This window comes from Pterocles gutturalis, unplaced genomic scaffold (assembly GCF_000699245.1).
Source record: "Pterocles gutturalis isolate BGI_N339 unplaced genomic scaffold, ASM69924v1 scaffold39427, whole genome shotgun sequence".
Taxonomy (NCBI): Eukaryota; Metazoa; Chordata; class Aves; order Pterocliformes; family Pteroclidae; genus Pterocles; species Pterocles gutturalis.
Window position 1 is genome coordinate 1 of NW_010109129.1, and position 20188 is coordinate 20188.

The 20188-nt window shown below is 40.1% G+C and overlaps 1 protein-coding gene across 1 annotated transcript; it reads left to right on the forward strand.

The window, feature by feature from the left end:
• Positions 1 to 1840: 1840 nt before the first annotated feature.
• Positions 1841 to 19981, forward strand: WDSUB1 (WD repeat, sterile alpha motif and U-box domain containing 1). Its single transcript, XM_010072885.1, has 10 exons — positions 1841 to 2238; positions 4677 to 4861; positions 7644 to 7736; positions 8533 to 8626; positions 10717 to 10750; positions 12292 to 12332; positions 12429 to 12535; positions 13401 to 13580; positions 17569 to 17709; positions 19818 to 19981. The coding sequence occupies exons 1-10, from the start codon at positions 1841 to 1843 to the stop codon at positions 19979 to 19981; spliced, it is 1437 nt and encodes a 478-aa protein (XP_010071187.1).
• Positions 19982 to 20188: the final 207 nt, after the last annotated feature.

Genomic DNA, 20188 nt, shown 5'->3' on the forward strand with positions numbered 1-20188 from the left:
GAGCAGGTGCTGGCGGCCTGCGGGCTGGGAGGAAAATGTAATCGCCAGAGAAGGTAATGCTGCAGTGCTGAACGCCTCTGGTGACAAATGCACCAGGTTTTTCTTGCCCTCAGGTAGTTTAAACTGTTGACACCAAAACTCTGTGTCCTAGGTTCACTTCTCTGCACCGAGCTCCTGAAAATCCCGTAAGAAGGAGATGAAGGTGCCTTTTTCAGTCTGACCTTTGCAGATGCCAGGCTTTTGTCTCTAAATTCGCGTGGCTGAAGGAAGTGCCTTGATTTTCTTGCTCCAGATGAGAGATGTTGTTGGCACTGCTTAATCTGTTTAATGGTTTTACAGAGAATAGTAGCAAAACTGGGAGAAGCTGAAGCTAAACCAGAAAGTATTCAAAGATCTGATCTTTAACTAAATTCGCATGCCATACGCTGCCTGAAGGGAACAGTTGTTTTGCCCTTAGATGTACCTTTGGGTCTATATATATATGTATACATATGTATTTGTGTGTATGCATACATTTATACATATTTATACATCCATGTGTATAAACATTCATGTATATGTATTTATATGTAAAAACAAAGGGGGGTGTGTGTGTATAAAGACATGCTTGTTTGCAGTTGTATCAGCTCTGAAATAATAGTCTGCTGTTTTAGATAAGCATTGCTACTTTAGTGCAGCATAAACAACTTTTAGGAGTTGTAGGCACTTCCTTTGGGCTCTGTGCTTCCTTATGCTCAGGAAACAACTCTGCAGCAGAGGAGCTGGTTGGATTGTACCTTTTAGGGGCTTTCCTGGACATCAGCAGTGTAAATCGCTTTTCTGATGCTGAGATCTAAGCTGGTCCCAGCAGTCTTAAGTATGTGGAGTTCTTATTTTCAGTTGTTGTTTTATGTAGCAGCGAATGCAGTTTCTGGAGTACAAGACAGACATGGACTTGGTAGAGCAGGTCCAGAGGAGGCCGTGGAAGTGGTCAGAGGGCTGAAGCCCCTCTTTTGAGGACAGGCTGAGAGAATTGGCGTTGTTCGGCCTGGAGGAGAGAAGGCTCCGGGGAGACCTGATTACGGCCTTTCAGTATGTAAAAGGGGATCATAGGAAAGATGGAGAGTGGCTTTCACCAGGGCCTGCAGTGACAGGACAAGGAAATGGTTTTAAGCTGAAAGAGGTGGGTTTAGATTGGGTGTGAGGAAGAAATTCTTTACTATGAGGGTGGTGGGACAGTGGCACAGAGAAGCTGAGGATGCCCCATCCCTCTAAGTGTTGGACGGGGCTTTGAGCAACGTGGGCTAGTAGAAGGTGTCCCTGCCATGGTGGGCTAGATGGGCTCTGAAGGTCCCTTGAACCCAAACCATTCTATGCTGCTGTATTCCTGGTGCAGCCCTGATTAATGCTTTGGCTGTCTTTGGCAGCGTCTGTTTACTCCATTCTGTCTAGTGCAGGTGCAAATAATAACAAATTTGAACAGCGAGCTCCATTCTGTCTAGTGCAGGTGCAAATAACAACAAATTTGAACAGTGAGCTTCTTAGCATAAGTTAAGTAACTAGAGTAACTTGCTTTGCCACTGTGCTAAGACCAGGTAGCTGCTATGTTGTACTGCACCATTGCAACTTGACATTAAAAGTGTAGGTTAATTTTAACCAAATCATAAAACCCTCATCTCAGTGCTGCAATTAATCTTTTAAGTTGAAGATAGAATAATGCTTAGATAAAAAATCTGCCTCTTAAATTATTTTTTTTTTCATGGAGACTGTGTCTTAAGGTAATATGTTTCATTTATGAACTAGGAGATATCAGTCTAACTGTTAAACTTTCTTTCAGATATTTTTGTTGAAAGTAGATAAAATGCCGACACTGATTCACACTCTAGCAGATCATAGTGATGATGTCAACTACTGTGCCTTCTCATCATCGTGCTTGGCTACTTGTTCCTTGGACAAAACAATTCGTGTTTATTCTTTAAACAACTTTACAGAGCTTCCGTACTCGCCTTTAAAAGGTCATACCTACGCTGTCCACTGCTGCTGCTTCTCTCCATCAGGACATGTTTTAGCTTCATGTTCAACAGACGGCACTACCATGGTTTGGGACACTGGCGACGGTCAGGTGCTGGCAGTGCTGGAGCAGCCCAGCAGCAGTCCTGTCAGGGTCTGCCGATTCTCTCCTGAGTCCACCTATCTAGTGTCGGGGGCAGCGGATGGGAGCGTTGTTCTCTGGAACACGCAGTCATTGAAACTGTACAGGTGAGTGCCACGTATTTTTTGGCAGCCTTGGTTACAATGACAAGAATATAATTTAAGTAGTATGCTGTACTGCAGACCTACACCACTGACTGGTATCACGGAGGAACAGGAATAGGATTTAGAAGACCAAAAGATTATCAGTAGGAGAGGGAGAAGGTGCTGAGTCTTTTTTTTAATTTTTTTTTTAAGTTAAACAAGGCAATCTCAGGAAGCTTTAATTTTTGCTAAGTTATCTTTCATCTAAATCCTGATATTTTATGTTCATGGAAGTGTTTTCATTGATTTAACATGGAATCGGGATGCATTGCATACTGCATGCATCTGATTTCTAAACAGTGGGTCAACATATGTAGTATGATACGTAATATACCGTCAGAGGAGCGTGACTGTCCTGTGTGCCTTATATTGCATTATACAAGTGATCAGTAATTTCAGTCATTAGTATTCTGAAGTCTAAGGGTTTATCTATTTTGTGGTATTACTAGTGAAGAGGTTCTTTTTTTGTTCAGAATACTTGTTAGCAACAGGGAGAACCCCAGAAATATTTAAAAGGCATCACGTACAAGTATATGCTGTTAATACAGGCAGTTATGCATGTTTTATACCTACATCCTTAATTTCCTCCAAGCTGAATGATGAATGTGTAACGAATATGTAGAAACTATGGTGTTGTTTTAAGCAGAAATTATCCTACTTTGGTGTTTCTGTTGTAAAGAAACAAGAAAGAACTTGAACATTGCAATCCTGTCCCCTTCACTTCACTTCCAGAAGTTACTTTCAAAGTGTTAACATGCCAACAGTAGTCAGCTGAACTTTAATTGTATGTATTTTGGGATGTGTGTGTATATATATTTTCAGCTGATGAAATTTTTTTATTATTACTGTCATTTGTAATTGCAGATAGAAAACTGCACCTACCCCTTTTCCTTCCTTAGGAATTATCACAGTACTTAAAAATTACATCAGAGAATTTTAGTTAACCATCTAATATCAGTTTGTGGTCCTCTGTTTCTTTTGCAACAGTTGATTGTGTTGGTGCTAAAAAAGAGAACACCTTTTACAACACTGTGGTGTCACTTGACTGAAGGTACAGGTGGTAATCACAGCACAGGCGTCCAGTTACTCCTCAACTGCTGTAATGGGCTGTCTGTGCAAATTGTAAAGTAAGGTGGCTGCTTACATCATCCCTGTGATCCCTGTGAACAACATGAAAGCAAGTTAATTTTTGTGTATTCCTTAAAGTGTTCTCTGTTTCCTGTTCAGTGGTTACTGATACCTGACCCGAAAGTCTCAAATGCATACTCTGAACATGTACAGTAATATTTATTGTACTGTTACATTTTCAGCGCAGAATCTGCAGCTTTTTGTGTGAAAGAAGAAAAGTTTTAAAAGCTGCACTAAGGAAAAAGAATTGTAAATATAAAAGCAGGAAGCACTGTAGTGTATTTGACAGTATTCTTAATGACAGAACTAAGGGAGTCAATGCTTTTATGAAGGTCTGGGTCTGATTAGAGAGACTCTCAGGAAAGCTTATTGACTTGTCTTCTGTGACATCTCTGGCAGTAAATACAATTCCTATCAGCAAAAGAGAATGAGCAGCTATTATACAAAATACAGTGACAGAGTAAATAAGACTGACATTTCTTGTTGTATGACTGTTGCTTATGGCTGTGACTTTTTCCCTGCTCTTTCAGCTGTGCGCTGGGACAGATTTAGTTTCCATCAAAAGGAGTGAGACACTTTCAGCTGACTTTAGGTTACTAGCAGATAACGTAAAGGATGTTGGGTTGACCACACTTGCATATCTGCTAGGAATTTTCTTTTAAGATAGTTTTACAAAGTGTTTTGTCTGACTTGGTTAAACATAGAAGTAATTTTTTTACATTGCTTTCTCTTGTGTACGAGTAGTCCAAAATTAACCATGTGTCATAAATCACAAAGTGCTCTCCTCAGCTACAGCTTATCGTACAGGTTAGTAGGTGTTCTGTTCTGTCTTTAAAAACAACAGAGAAATTGTGGGAGTCTTTCCCCTCTTTGTGTACATATGACTCTGTGTTATGATAGTTGTGTATTTATCTTTGACTTTAAAAATTCATCCTGCCATAGAATTATAGCTATGCATTGTGCCTTCCAAATGGTGAGTCCATGCAGATTGTCTTTAGTTTGAGAATTATTTTGTTACTCAGTTAAAATTATTGCCTTGGGTGCCATCTCACATTTCTCCTCCTGCAGTCGAAGAACAGGTCCTGGTTCCTGCAGTTATTGTGGTTATTCTGCGCCTCTTTCCACAACTGCTGTCAGTTTCTCTCCCTTCTTTACAAATTCCAAGTGTAAATCGTAGAAGGGTTTGGCTTATTGTGTCAGACTGCATTTTAGAGATCACTTCTGCAGAACATTACTTATTCTAAATTCAGATGCTGTGTACTCTTGCTTTTCAGATCTGGGAATGTTAAAGATGGTTCTTTGGTGGCCTGTGCGTTTTCTCCTGATGGACATTTCTTTGTCACTGGATCGTCGTGTGGTGATTTAACCGTTTGGGATGATAAAATGAGATGCCTGCATAATGAGAAAGCACATGATCTTGGCGTTACCTGCTGTGATATTTCTTCACAGCCAGTTTCTGGTTAGTTACTTGACTCTTCAGGGGAGGAACATGGAAAAAATGGGTTATTTTGTTTCTCCCTAGTTTTCATACTCTTTTAGGTGTCAGTGCTCATGATTCAAATGACCTTGGGAAGAGCTGATGTTTTAGAATATTCTGCATGTTTCTTAGTAAAAGGTGTGGTCAGGTTGACGACAAGGAATGTACTAGGTCAACAAAGTGATTAGGATGCTTATGATAGCTTTTGGTAGCTGATTATCCTGTTGGGGTTTGTGCAGTGTCTGTAAGCGAAGCCGTTAGGAGATGCAGTGCTGGATCACCATTCCCACTTTACTCTTCCATTCTTTGGTTCCCTGAGGGGTGGGACTGGATCACAGCAATGCACAGAACTCTAATAAACCTCCTAAGCGGGTATGAACAGATAGACTGCTTTCCTGCGCTGGACTTTCTCATTGGGAGGAATCTGGGGAGCAGTGAGCCCAGAATCTCATGTGTCCCAGTGAGACGTGGCACTGCTCGGATGTCCTACAGCTGTGTTTGCTGACCTCGCTGTCTAAGGTGCATTTCAGTTTTGTCATTGTGTGCTTCTTCACAGGTCTGATTGGTAGGAACTTTGTTTTTTCTTTTGAGAAGGAAATCTGATATTCTTGTGTATATTTGGGTACTGAGATCAAAAACATAAGGCACCATAGGGTACGCCTTTCTCAGGGCTGCATTGTGAATTATTTTCAGTGTTCATTAATTTCACATTTGTAAGGCTTTCTGTGGAACTAAAATAATTAGAATATAGATTTTTCTATATGCAAAAACATGTATACTGAAAATTGCTTATCTAAACTTGTAGCTGTCTCCAGGAAAGTGTTGCATTTGTGTGTATGGGCTTTCAAATTATTGTTGTGGTTTAATGCCAGTGGGCAGCTCAGCCCCACGCAGCTGCTCGCTTATTCTCTCCCAGTGGGACGGGGGAAGAATTGAAGGGCAAAAGTGCAAAAGTCTTGGGTTAATATAAAAGACAATTTAATGGATAAAGCAAAAGTTGCACGCACAGGCAAAGCAAAACGAGGGATCCATTCACTGCTTCCCATCGTCAGGCAGGTGTTCAGCCATTGCCAGGAAAGCAGGGATTCATCACACATAACGGTGGCTTAAGAAGACGAATGCCTTAACTCCAGATGTCCTCCCTTCTTCCCCAGCTTTTATTCCTGAGCACGATGCTGTATGGTGTGGGATAACCCTTGGGTCAGTGGGGTCAGCTGTCCCAGCTCCTTGTGCCCCCCCAGCCTGTTCGCTGGGGCGGGGGGGGGAACAGCGAGGCTGCCCAAGCGCTGCTCAGCAGGAACTAGCGCATCCCTGTGTTACCAGCACTCTTTTGGTCACAAATCCCCAACATAGCACCATAGGAGCTGCTGTCCCAGCCAAACCCACTACAGTTACATTGCAACACAGCCTTTTTGTGTGATTGTGTGGGAATACTGAAGAGTTGCATGTTTAAGCTTATATAGTGGGAAGAAACATTTGCAATTTTCTGCTGAAAAAGTAGAAGACAGTGTAGTCCTCCTCCAGGTTATCCCGAAGAGCTCTGCATGTACAACACTGTAATACCCCATTAACGAATCGATAACCTGTAAAATGGTGTCAATGTCTGTGCATCATGACAAAATTCTCATCCAGAGCAAGGTTCCAAGTACCATGTTCTTAGTTACCAAGAAGCATGTGTTTTTACAGTGTGATAGCTAATGGGTGCTACTCATCTCTGTAAGACCCAAATCTGACACTGTAAAATCCTGGCAAAAATCACGCACTTTGATGCTTTAACAGATTTGAGGTAAGTCTTAAGATGTGTCACAGTCGCAGTAGATCTGATTGTTCCTGTGAACAGACAGGTCTCTGTGTACTAGGATTTTATTGTGATAACCATAAAATTAAAATATACTTCATGTGGTGAAAACATGGAGATAAAAATCTCTGCGGTTATTTTGTAAGACTCTTTGACAATAAATATTTTTATATTTCTGGTGACTACAGAGCTGGGAAGATGAGCCCTTAAAACATCTGTTATGATTTTTCTGATTTCCAGCCTTAATTCTGGTGCTTCTTACAGGAATTCTCTGCCTTGGTAGTGGAAGAGGTAATGCCACTGAAGGATTGTTACGGTGACTTGTGTCAGGCTGGTATGCCAGCTCAGTGCAGTAGAAGAGCAAATAATTTGGCATAGTACTTACTTAATAATACAAAAAAAAAAAGTGATGATGGGCTGGAACAACACGTTTAGAATGGAACAGGATAATTCAGAAATGTTCATATCCACTGAATAGAGAGGAGAAAGCTATAACACTATTACTGTGGGATTTCATCTTGAATGCAGTATTTCTCAGATGGTTGGCTGGACTGCAGTCATGAAACAACACTTAGTTTATAAAAATGAACATCTGAAATTATGAAAATAGCCTGTCAGATACTCTCACATTTTGTACATGTGTACGTGGTTAAGTTTGAGAACTGCTAACTGTAGAAGAAATGGATATAACCATATAATTTAGGCTAAAAGGCGATATTGTTGCACTTAGTAGACAGAGGAATCAAACATTTACTATCAAGAAAACTTAAAATATGAGCCCAGTCCTGGCCTTTATCTGCTTGTTCAGGAAACAGTATAACAGTGATACCTGTTTCTTATGTCTAAATGGTTTGTGAACTTAGGCAGTTATTTTTATTAACACTTTTTAAAAGTAGTACTGAGATTAAGGAAGTATGCTGTTATTTTCAGCTTCTGATTCCCATTAATATATTTGAATTTTATCAGATGGTGAACGTGGATTCAGCTACTTCCAGATGGCTTCTTGTGGTCAAGATAATCAGCTCAAACTCTGGTTTATTTTGTTTGCAGATTTCTTAGGTGTGTATAGTGATGTTTTTTTCCTATTCCAGTGTCTTAAGTCTTTAGTGGCAATTTACATCTAAGATCAAATTTATACTCCTGTCTGGATTCGCAGCCAAGCTTACCACCAGTTGAAAGTTTTATTTTAATTGTTTAGCAGGAGAGCATCTAAGGCATGCAGCACTTTGTGACGTTGGGCCCTGCAGATTTTATTTAGTGATTTATTTATCAATAATTGTAAAAATAAAGATTTTTTAAAAATTCCCCCAATTCCCTCAAACTTAATGTTATGATAAACATTTGGGTTTAATTGGATTTTTTACCTTTTGGTAACTAGTGACATTTCTTCTGTGGCCTTTGAGCAGGGTGATATGGTTGGAACCTCGTAATCTGCCAGGCTAGGGAGAAGTTTCCTTTCATCTTGGACCTTGAGCAAGAGCTGGAGAAATGGAAACAGTGTTTGCTCCTGCTAAAACTGAGATGTAGATGTGTGACTGCTGTGTGGAGACTAGGCAGATGGCCAAAAACATCTTCAGAGGGTGTTTTTTTGTGATCTCTTTTATATAGAAGTCTGTACGGATGAATAGTGTGTGTACAGATACACATTAATAAACAATGTTAGACACGCTAAGACTATAAAGTGAGGAAATCAGAGATGTTGAAATTAAGTTGTCTCTTGTGATCTTTTATCCCCTTTTTTGTAGACAGTGTGTTCCAGAGTCAGATCTTTGGTGCAGGTTTATGCTTCTGAAAAACAGCTTGTTTTACACCTTGTCAGATATGTCCATATGTAATTTACTTTTTGTTTTTTTAGGTGTTGAATTAAAATGTAAATGCACATTGAATGGACATTCTGCCCCAGTCCTGGCTTGTGTGTTTTCTTACGATGGCCAGATGGTAGTTTCAGGGTAAGCAGTATATTTTACTTGTTTAAATTTCATGCAGATGGTTGCCCAGGTTCGCGCTTCAGTATTGTAAAACAAAGTTCAAAAGAGTTGGAGATTTCAAAATATGTTTCCAGTAATAAGGGATAGTTCTGTGGCCTCCAGAACTACTGAAGTGTCTTTCCAATTGGTCTGTGTTTTGTGGGTGGCTGAGTTTAAAATCTAGGATGTTGCAAGCACTGTTCTCTTGAGTATTGGTATTGACATCCATGATTTCCTGGGTTTGGGGCATTTATGTAGCCTTTCAGGTGCATACTCCAGCACCAGTTAAATACAAATCTACATTGCAATCTTACCATCTCTTCGGGACACCATTTAGGATTTCCTTCTCACTCACGCGCTTTCAGGAACTACTTAGAAAGTTAAATGTCTTGAGATTTTTGTCTTGGATCGATTTGGTTGAAATTAAACATTCTTCCCTGTTCCACAGCCAGGGTATGGCAGCATGAGCCTTTTTTCCATGACAAGCGCACGGCTGAGATAACTGTAGACCTGTGTGTTTGATGTCAGCCCTGCACAGAGTAACGGTTAAGACCCAAATTAGTCATGAGCCATCAGAGACTAATATTGTCATTAGTCTTTGTTAGAGGGTGACAAGGGAGCTGCCAGTGTCATTGCGAGGTCGCTCTATGATGTTTGAAGGACCCAGGAGGGTGGAGGTGATGGCAAGGTTCCTGATGGCTATAAAGATGCAAACGTTGCGCTTAGGGCCAAGGAGGGCAAGTGGAGGGTCCGAGGACCGACGGGCCGGTCAGCCTAGCTCCAGTCTCTGGGAGGGTTCCAGTGGGCTTGGGAGCTGCTTCCCAGCACAGCGTGTCTGGGGCGAGCAGCTGGACTGAGCAGGGGCCGGCCAAGCCCAGCCTGCCTGCCCTGGGCGAGGGGGGAGCTCTGCGCGCTTCACACTGCAGCTTCAGCGAGGCTTCTGGCATGCTCTCCCAGCGTTGTCTTGGACCCAAACCGGGGAGATACAGGTCAGAAAACTGGGTGGTAAGTTGTGTGGAAAAATGGTGAGGCTGTCAGGCTGAAATGTTGTTGGTGATCAGCAGCACAAAGATAAAGTGGCTTTCTAGCTGTTGAAAGATGGCATTATAAATAAGGGAGATATATCAGTTTAGGTTTTTATCAGTATTAATGACTGTATGCTATGATTCTGTACTTTCATGAAAAGTGCTTAATCACTTCTAAACTAAGTGGCAAATTGAAATAAATACAACGATTCGACTCTAAATTTTAATTAGAGTCTTTTTTACAAGGGTTTTCTAAACTGAAACGGAAAAACTGTTGTCTTGCAAAGGAAAAAGAAAAGACTACAATAGCCCGCAAATAAACTTAAAACTACACAAAGCCCCGGAGACAAGAGCTTGCTTTGACATTTTGCGTTGTATTCTTTTTAAGGGAGTCTTTTTCAGTATTTGAAGATCGTTAGGAACCTTTGTAATCTAGAGTTACTTTATTTTCCATTAGACATATGGACTATTGTTTTCACTTTTATTGTCATAAGTGAAATGTCTATCCCATAAAGTCTTTCAGAAATGCTGCTGTCATGGTAAATAACTATGCAATTTGTATTTCAGGAAATATTTTATGTACTGATTGCATTGCAGTACTTATATTTTGTGTATGTCATTGCCCTACTTCCTCTAGCTTGCTTTGCAAACAGAAGAGAGTGAACCTGGCTAGCCAGGTCCTGTGCATCTGCTTTGCAGATACTGCTGGCAAAGATGTGACCTACGGTGCAGACAGGGGAGCAGCGGGAGTGGGGCCAGTTTGCATAAGCACTGTGCAAATCCTCTATGTCAGAAATTCTCATGAAAGTGCAGAGTTTTCATGTTTAACTAGTTTTTTACATCATGCTGGAGGTACAGCTGATCAGTGTTGTTTCAAGGTGGGCATGGGTGGGGGGGATTCAGATATCTATGCTTTTCCTAAAGTGGTGGTAAGAAATCTGTTCAGTCTTATTTTGTTTGTGGAGGGAGTTTTTTTTCTTCTTAATTAAAAATAGTTTAATTTTTCCTCTGTGCATCATTTTAATGTTGATGTGTTTTTTTTAAAAGGTCTGTGGACAAATGTGTCATCATATATGAAACTGTAAGTATAGCATAGTGCAAGATCATGTATCAGCGCTGCTTCTGCAGTGTCTTATCAGCGTAAAGAAATATTAAGAATAGGAACTATATAAACCAAAACTATTTACTGTACGTTGAGGCCTAGGGAGGAGTTTGAAGAAAAATGTCTGTTGAGAATTGATCAGTCTTTCTCACTTTTTATTTATGTTTCTTTGAGGGGTTTGTTATCTGATTTCTCTACAGTAGAGTATTATTCTATTAATTCCATACTTACATGTTATCTTCATATCCAAGTAGAAGGATTTTTTGTTATCCTAATTTTATCTTAGTTTCCAAAGCAAGAAGAACTGTAGCTTTTGACATGAAATTGGGAATGGTGATCACAGAAATTCTTTGGTTATTTATATACAAAGTGCACATAAAATAGAAGCATAATACAGAATTCAAGAAAATTTTTATGTTAAATACAGTGTCTTTTCTTCAAAACATTGTTTAGGCATGTTCTATAATACTGTTACTACATCCTCTGTTGTTCAGCTATAAGTGGTATTTACCTTTAGTATTTTCTAATATTAAAAATAGTAATAATTTTGCTGAAAATAAAGGATGAAGAAATTTTAAGTTTCTCCGGCTTGCTCTGCACATATATAATTTTTCAGTTAGGGTTAAAGTTTGTCACCAAAATCACTAATTGATACCTCCCAGTTTTTGGCCCATTATTTTAGGGGTTTGAAGCTTTGACAGGTATGTAAGAAGTCCCCTAGAGTTTTGGAACCCCAGAAAGTTGAAAGATGCAGAAAACCACAGCGTAAGTAATTCTTCATACTGTTTGTCAGCTTTTGTGGCCCTAGGTTTTTATAAAAGGGGACAATAACTTTTATGGCTGTTGATGAGAAGTGGGGACAATAAACCTTTGTGGGACAGAGAGGGATTTCAGCCTGAAATAGGGCACTTTCCTCGTGGCGGACAGCTCAAAGCCCAGAGTGATGACCGATCAGTTAGTGATTCAGAGTAACTTTGTTCTTCATCTTTCCAGGCTGTCTGTACCTGTCAAGGAAATACTGTCTTTCATAAGAAGGAAAATCTTTCAAATCAAAGTTAAAATGGTGTGGAAATGCAGGAGTTTGTTTTTTAGTGGCATCTAGTGGCTCAGTAGGAGAGCCACAGGTGATTAATTACTGGCCCAGCTGAAGGACAGTAGCATGAGGTCGATTTGAATTGCAGTTGCCTCTTCACTTTTAGTCATTTCTAATCCTAGATTTGTAGATGAAATGTTTTTATCCACGTGAGCCAACAGCCGGTGGTATTTCTGGCAATGTTACGGTGGAGTTCGTGCTGGCTCGTGGCTGAAGGCTGGTGTGCTCAGTGAATTGGATAGGAGACTCGAGTTGTATTTCTGATGCTGGTGCTGATCAGCTTTGGTGAGGTTGTGTAACTTCTCTGAAGGTCACTTCTGTCATCTTCCAAGAAGTGATACTCTTCCTTATCTTGAAAGAAAGTATACAAAGGAATGAACGTTCTTTTTCTTCTTTAAGATTCAAAATCACAAATGTTCTCTTACAGAGCACTGGCAATGCCCTTCATACTTTGTCTCAGCATACCAGGTAAGAACTCAGTATGATTATTCTGTTTAACTGTTAGTTAATAAAAAAATTAAATCCTTTTCTTGTGAATTTTCACACATTTATTTTTATTTGTAGATATGTTACAACTTGTGCTTTTGCACCAAATAGTCCCTTACTTGCCACAGGTTCAATGGATAAAACTGTGAACATATGGCAGTTTGACCCTAAGCACCCCTGTGCAGGTAGGTGTGAAGTATTTGTCATCTGTTCTTTAAAGCACAGTATTGTTGAACACCTTCTGAAGAGGCAAAAAACCACTTTTTCTTACATGCAGTTAGTTTGCAGCCTCAGGATTCCGTGCATGTTATTTATCTTTTCTCTGAATTGATCTTATTAATGCCCTACAGAGGTATTCTCTTTTTGTTTTTAAAGAAAAAAGACACTAGAAGTATATTATTCTTATTAATCTGCTATATCTTCTTTTCTGATATTTCTTACTCTGGGGACAGCATTTAAAAGACGAATTTGATTTCCAGAGCGCCAAGAGGTTTTTGATCAAGTGTCATTGGCAGTGAGTTAAACAGCAAATATGCTAATATCACACATAATTGCCAACAAGAAGTACAAGCTTACCAGTTGTTACAGGTGAAAAAAACAGGATAAATAATGGTACAAAATGTATCAGCACCTAAAGTATGTGGACCCTTTGTGATACAGAGCTTTGCTCAGAGCACAGGAGCAAGGCTGGGCTTTGGTCTTCTTTTCTAAGGCGGTGCGAGACTTGGTTTCAGTGTCATCTGATGCTGCTCTGCATTTTGGTTCAATTCAAATTGATAGAAGCGTAGGCATCTGAGAGATTAAATTCCTCTAAACTTTGACAGGTAAAAGACAACCCCAAATTATTGCACCCCACTGAAATCATGTCGAATAAGCATTTCTTTTATTAGATGTTGAGGAATGTGTAGTACTGAGAACACTTGAAAATCAGAGTTCATCACTGCCATTGTTTTTACAACTGGGGTTTTTTCTTTTTTTTGGGGGGGGGGGATGTTGTGTGTGTGTGTGTTTGGGTTTTTTTTTCAACTGTCTTTTTTCTCCTTTGCAAAGGAAATGCTGTAGAAAATGAATCTAAGGTGGCTGTGGAAGACTGGTCAGAGGACGATGTTTCAGCCTGGCTTTGTGCACAAGACTTAGCAGACTTTGTTGGGCTTTTCAAAAGGAATAACATCGATGGCAAGGAACTGCTGAATCTTACTAAAGAAAGTCTGACTAATGAATTAAAAATTGGTAAGAGTATAGAAATCTGAACAGTTTTTAGTATTTAGAGGATGTGTGACATGTTGGAGTGAAAGAGAGTTAGGAGTTCCATACACAGATTTTTATTTTTTTTCCCTGAAATGCATTTTTATTTAATTACCAGGACTGATAAAAACCCTAATGTCACATTATCCACAAAACTCTTTTTGTGTGTGTGTGTTTGCTTATACCTGGAGACATAAAATGCATTTCCACCAACAATGCCATGTGAATTGGTCTTACCTGCTTTTGTATCTATTTTCCTTTTTAGATCTTGTATCATTAACCTGTGGAAAAGGAATTTCAGCTTTTGTGAATACTTAATGATTCTGCCTTTGATAGATAGACTTCGTGTACTCTATAGTTTTTCCTCAGTCTGTGAGAGTGCCATGTTTATACTACTGTGTGGTCAACTGCCTTGAATTTAGCAGTGAAATTCTGCTGTGTACTGTTACCAGAACAGAAAAACACAAGGTATACTTTAGTTTTTGCTTATTTTGGAGATGAGGCATTTGGTGTTGACGTTTAGTAAGGATCAAGCAAAGCTTGCCTGGCTCAGATGCTTCATAATTCACCAGGTGTCCTAGTTATACATTGTCCTGTCGCTTTATTGAAAAACTGTGATTGCATTTTAGAAGGAATCACAAGGAAGTGCTGCAGTAGTAATGATTCCACGATGGTAATTCTGAAATAAGAAATTTAGGCATGGTGAACTACACCAGAACTTTCTGAATATAAGCTCTCTGTTCATTTTGATGGACAGATTTAGGTGTAAATGAGATGCTGGTATGTTTGCCAAAGTGAGATCAAGTATAGCAAAAGGCTGAATGAGTTAAGAAACCATTTTAAAAGTACAGTTTTATTTTTAGAAGTTAGTATTCTTCATTGTAAGAAGACTGCTCCCTTCCTTTTTTCTTTTTTTTTTTTTTTTTTTTTTTGTGTGTGTGTGTGTATGTGTGGAGGGGTGTGGGTGTCGGTCTGGGTGAGATCGTAGTATCTGTGTATCAGCTAGTTTTGTTGAATTCTAGAAATCAACAGAGATGCTGTGAAGCTGTCAGGAATTCTCATTCATGAAAGACACTTGGCTTCCTCAGTTTCTGCACACATTTCTTTGACACTCTTGCAGCAATCTCCAGCTGAGGCTAATTGAATAACTGACTAGAAAGTTGTGTGAGAACTGAGTGCAGTGTAACCAGTGAGGAGAACTGACCTGTGAACGTAGTGTGCTCTGTGGGGAAAAAAATCAACAAAAGCATATGTTGCCCCATAGATTTGTGATGACGCTATCAAGAGCAATTCCAATCTCAAATAACAAAATCTGAGTTGTAAGATGCAAAGGATGGCTGTGGCTTTACACAGAGTATGTATAGAACACAGGCTGATTAGGAGAAGCTGTTGCTTTCTGGCTCTTTCATTTGCTATAAAAGGATGCAGCGAGGATAGATTGTACATATGAGCTGAAGCAGAAGTAGATAAAGACCTGAACTGGGCTCATATTAGTTTTCTTGATAGTAGATATTTGATTCCTCTGTCCACTGAGTACAACAATATCGCCTTTTAGCCTAAATTATATGGTTATATCCATTTCTTCTACAGTTAGTAGTTCTCAAACTTCACCACATACATAGAAAATTCAAGAGTATCTGACAGGCTATTTTTGTAATTTTAAATGACAAAGGCTTTGTCTTCTCTTCATTAGCAATGTGCGATCAAAGATGTGGGGGTTGTGTCTTCCTCTTTTGGTTTTAAGGTTTCACTCTATGTAGATACAAAAAGCATGAGTAAGTTCTTTCTGTTTCACATCTTTATCAAGAAACTCTGGGGCTGAGAATGAGCTTGGAAACAACATGTTGGAGCAGAATTTGAATCACTTGTGATTCATCTGCCGTTCATGTGTACCGAAGGAGGAGGACGCTTTGGGGGAATTGCTCAATATAGATTAAACAGAAAATTGCACGTGCTTTGCCTATATCAACAAAATCTTATTTTAAGTGCTCTTTTATAACTAGTTGTAAAAAGATGATGTGTCATGAATCCCTGCCTAGAGATTTAACTGAGGTGCAAACTGGATGCGATAACCTTTAATCTGTTTGCGTGAGAGGGATTCAGGAAGGATTGCCCATGTGATGAAGATTGTAGAAGATGCCCTCAAAATCCAGTTACAACTACAGAATTATTTGCTTCCTTTTTTACCTTTCTTTCCTTTGGTTATATTCTTAATTTTTTCTTGATTCCAAACGGATATTGTAGATTTTTACAAAATTGCCATGAAAACTCTTCCTAGGAATAAGCACAACCTTTTATTGTGTTTCAGTACTGTATTTCAGTTCTTACATTATCTTTACACATGTCATCACATAATCCTGATTAAGGAAATGTAGGTGAATTTTTTTTCTTGTGCCTATATTTTTCTTACTCTGTGACCTCTTTTCTTTGCTGATTAAAATGCCTATCAGTGTGATGGAGTGTTCTCCCTTTGCACACGCTGAGGCAGCTGATGAACCATTCAGTGAAGCTGGAAGCGCTGCTGTGTGGAGGATGGTCTCCTTGGCAGTCTGCAGACGGAGTAGAGCAGTTGGTTGGAAGACTGTAGTATCAACTCTTTAGTTTTCCATCCTCAATACTAAAATAACCAGAGTAGTGCTATTTGCCACTACTAGATGGGAAGAAAAAAATTGTGATGCATTACACTGGCAGGTTTTTTGACATAAAACAATTTTGAAAAGGAGGAATGTTTTACACTGCTGCAAGATGAAGATTACTGATACCTGGGATGTAGTTCCAATCCTGACAGGTTAAAATTGTAGTGTGACAGTCTGTAGAACTATAAAATTACTTTACTTATTGTCAGATTTCTTCTTTCCTCATCTACTCACAGTGAAGTTGGAAAGAATGGCTGCTGGCTCAAACACAGTCACGGCTCCTTTTTCAGATTCACAGCAACTGCATCTTCTCAGGCAATAGGCAATAAGAAGTACTCACATCAGGTCTGGGATAAATAAACTTGTGATCCTTCAGGGGGAATATGTGTTAATCAGTGTTTGTGATGCCTCGCATGGCCATGAAAAAAGAGTTCCTATCTGCTGTTCTGCAGATAGTCGTGCCACCACTGTGGTATTTGGTTTTTCTAATGAATGAGAAGTATAAATTGATTCTGCACAATGTGTGGGAATAAACATAACTTGTGTGTGACACAGTGCTCGCAGGAGGATTGTTCCATGTGCTTACCAGTCACACTGGTCGATAGTTCCCAGGGCTCTCCTTTGTACCATGTCTAACAACAAGTCCATCAAACTGTAACTCGGACTGTAGAACAGAACCCCTGCAGCTGGCTTGTGGTGTTGCTCTTGGTGCTGCACGCTTCCGTTTTGTGAACTGTGCCTCGTCCTTACCCCTTACAGAGAAGGTGAGAACGTAAGTTAAGGGTGGCCTGAACTGATGAAGCAGGAACGTGGTTCTGGGGCTCCAGGAAGAGTCACAAGGACTCGTAAGGCCTGGGTGCAAGGTCTCAGAACCCCTGGGTGAGGCTGCTGGTGTGTGTGTTGTGCAGACGTGGCTCAAAGGCAGGAGATTAAATACATGCTAGTAAGCTGATACTGATGGTTCTACTTTATATGTTTTTTTCTTCACTTACGCAGTGCAGAGAGGGTAGGAACAGGGGCCAGAACCTCCTGATGGAGTCTCCTGGTCCTGCTGCAGTGTTGGTGGGTTTTGCTGTCCTGCTGGGTGCAGTGTGCTGCCAGGAGGGCGGCTGTCCCGTTGTTTTCATTCCTCCACGCAGTCACTGCATGCCGGCAGGAGGGATGTGCTGTAGTTGCACCGCCTGTCCTGGTGGCCAGGGCTCTGCAGAGCTCAGTGAGCTGGGTGGGGGTGGCGAGATGGAGCCGTGTCTCGTCACACAGCTGCTCATTAACACAAGAACTGATCTCTTTGCCTTACGTGTCTGTGTTCTCCAGTTAATGTACAAATAACTTTTCAGAGTCTCTAGGCCTGCGCAGTAAAGTTCTCCAGAAAATTGATGAACTGAGGATGAACACGAGGTCTGCTCCTGTGCCCATCCCTGATGAGCTCTTATGTCCTATAACAAGGGAGCTTATGAAGGATCCTGTCATTGCTGCAGGTATGTCTTTAAATGACAGAGACCAAAATGAATGACTGAAGGGTACAGACAGGTGTGGGAACACAGAAATGGGCGTAGCTTGTCGGTTACAGACAGATAAACTGTTCTAAATGGCTGCTGCAACCAAACAGAACTGCGGTAAATGTTTAATTTGCCAAGTTGTATCTCCAATATAGAGAAAAATTGTATCAAGCAATTCACTTAGTTCTGCTGTTGAGGCTGTACACATTTTTTTTTAAATGTTCCTTCCTTTATGTTCCTTTGCAAATATAATTACAAGCCCAATTACAGAGTTGTCTCAGTAAATGCAGAATGGATTTGTGTACATGGGGCAGGGGTGAGGAGGAACGCCCGAAAAACCAGGCTCATTGCTACTCTTGGAACACTGTGTATAAGGCACTTAGAAGCTTGTACAGAACGAGATTCGCTTAAAGTCAATGAGACTTTGGAAGTGACACAGGCAAGGAGCAGAAGACACTCCGTAGTTAAAACATTTTATGAAGAGCTAGTATTTTATATTTCTAACTGGGGGCAGGGAGGGTGGTGTACAATCATCGAAAGACCAGTGTATTTTTTTTGATGCTCTGTGAACAGTGACTTAACTTCCTGCAGTCTTGAGGTATCAGGCCAGACTTTTGTGAATTAAAAATATGAAAACATTTGCTAACTGCTGGAGTGGTGAGCACTGCACGCACTTAACAGGGCTTGAGCTTCTAAACAGCAGCAGCAGCAGGACAGCCTTGCATATGCTTTTTTTAATGTCATTTTGAAATAAGGGCACACAGTTTTAGAGCACAATAGCTTTGCTGAAAAGCTGGAAATTACTGCCAGTCCCTATTCACACGTATATTCCGAAGTCAAATAGGCATTTTTAAGATAAACTGTTGACCTTTTAAAAGAAGATGTTCACAGGCTGTCTGTGATTAATTATAGTATTTGCTGTCTAATACATACTGCCTGTGTGCCATTCAGTACTGCTGTATTACAGTGCTGTCTGGAAACGTGGGATTCCTCTGCTTTCCAGAATGTGGGGTGGGGGCAGCAAATCTGGGGTTCCTCACACTGCTTTGTTTTTACAGAAGTTGCTGAATAACAACAGAAATGTTAGTGATTGCAGCAGGAGAAAGGCTGGTTTGTGGCAGGACAGGTGAAGGAAAGTATGGTTTTGTGTTTGGGAACTTCTGTACTCTCCAAGTTTATAAACAACTTACTTTACTGCCCAGCACTATAGCACTGAAGTTCCTGTAGTATGGACACAGCTGACGTTTAAGATGTGGCAATTCTGCAGATTCAAATTGGAGGAATTTAGACATTTCTGAGACTAGAAAGTAACTAACTGAAGTGAGCCAGATGTTTTGTTCAGTAGGCGAAGTAAAAGTTAAGTAAAGCTTTTATGCCTCTGTGCTATGTAAAGCTGAAGAAAAAATAAAAGGAAGGTAGAATGGCAAACTGCACATTTCTTTTATGCACGTGACCAGCGTAAATATGATTTTTTTTCCATGTTAGTAAGTGTCTCATATTCGGTGAAGGGGAAGGAAACAGAGCGTAGCTCTGTGTTAGGGGAGGGTGGAGGACACAGGGTGCAGTTCATCAGACAGAGCTGGTCCTGAGTGCTGGTGCTGATACTTGGCTGGGGTTTGGGGGAAGGAGGGTCAGTTCATTCTGCTGTCTCTGTTCTTTAAGTAGCAGCTTGTTTCGGTGAAGAGCTGAAGTCCTGAAGGCAGACAGGTATCGAGGGCCAAGTGTGTGCCCAGCTTGGGGCTTGCCATCAGTGAACTGATGCAAGCTGTAACTGACTGAGGAATTTGCAGTGCTTTCTAAAATAGCTTGTACTAGTTAGTTTGCTAAGTACAGTAGAATTTTAAAAGTTGAATCAAATTTTGATCTTAATACTGCTCTATTAAGTTTTATTGTAATACATGTAACTATGTAATTTGAAACAAATGTGTATGAGCTTTCACAGACCAGGTAATTTTTCTATATCTCACTTTTCCTGTTTGGAAATACTAATTCCCTTACAGCCCTCTTAAATTTCAATAGCTAAAATCTTCAGTGTAACAGTGCCCAAGCATCTGTAATAAAAGCTTTTGGTGATGGTTTATTTGCAGATGGCTATTCCTATGAAAAGGAAGCAATAGAAAACTGGATCAGCAAAAACAGACGATCTAGTCCCATGACAAATCTTCCTCTCCCTTCTATTATGCTTACACCGAATAGGACACTAAAAATGGCCATCAGTCGCTGGCTCGAGACTCATCAGAAACAGAGGTAAACCACTTTGTTTTGAAGTTGTTTATAAAATTAATTGAAATGATATGTAGCTAAAGGAAATAATTGTATCAGAAACAATTGGAAAGAAAAAATTTTGTTTCTGTTCTAATCTGTGGCTGTCATTTAAACGTTTGTTAGAAAGAAAATCTTCACTAGTGGAAGCTCCCAGGAAATTACCGAAAAAACTTTTAAAATGTTGGTAATTTTA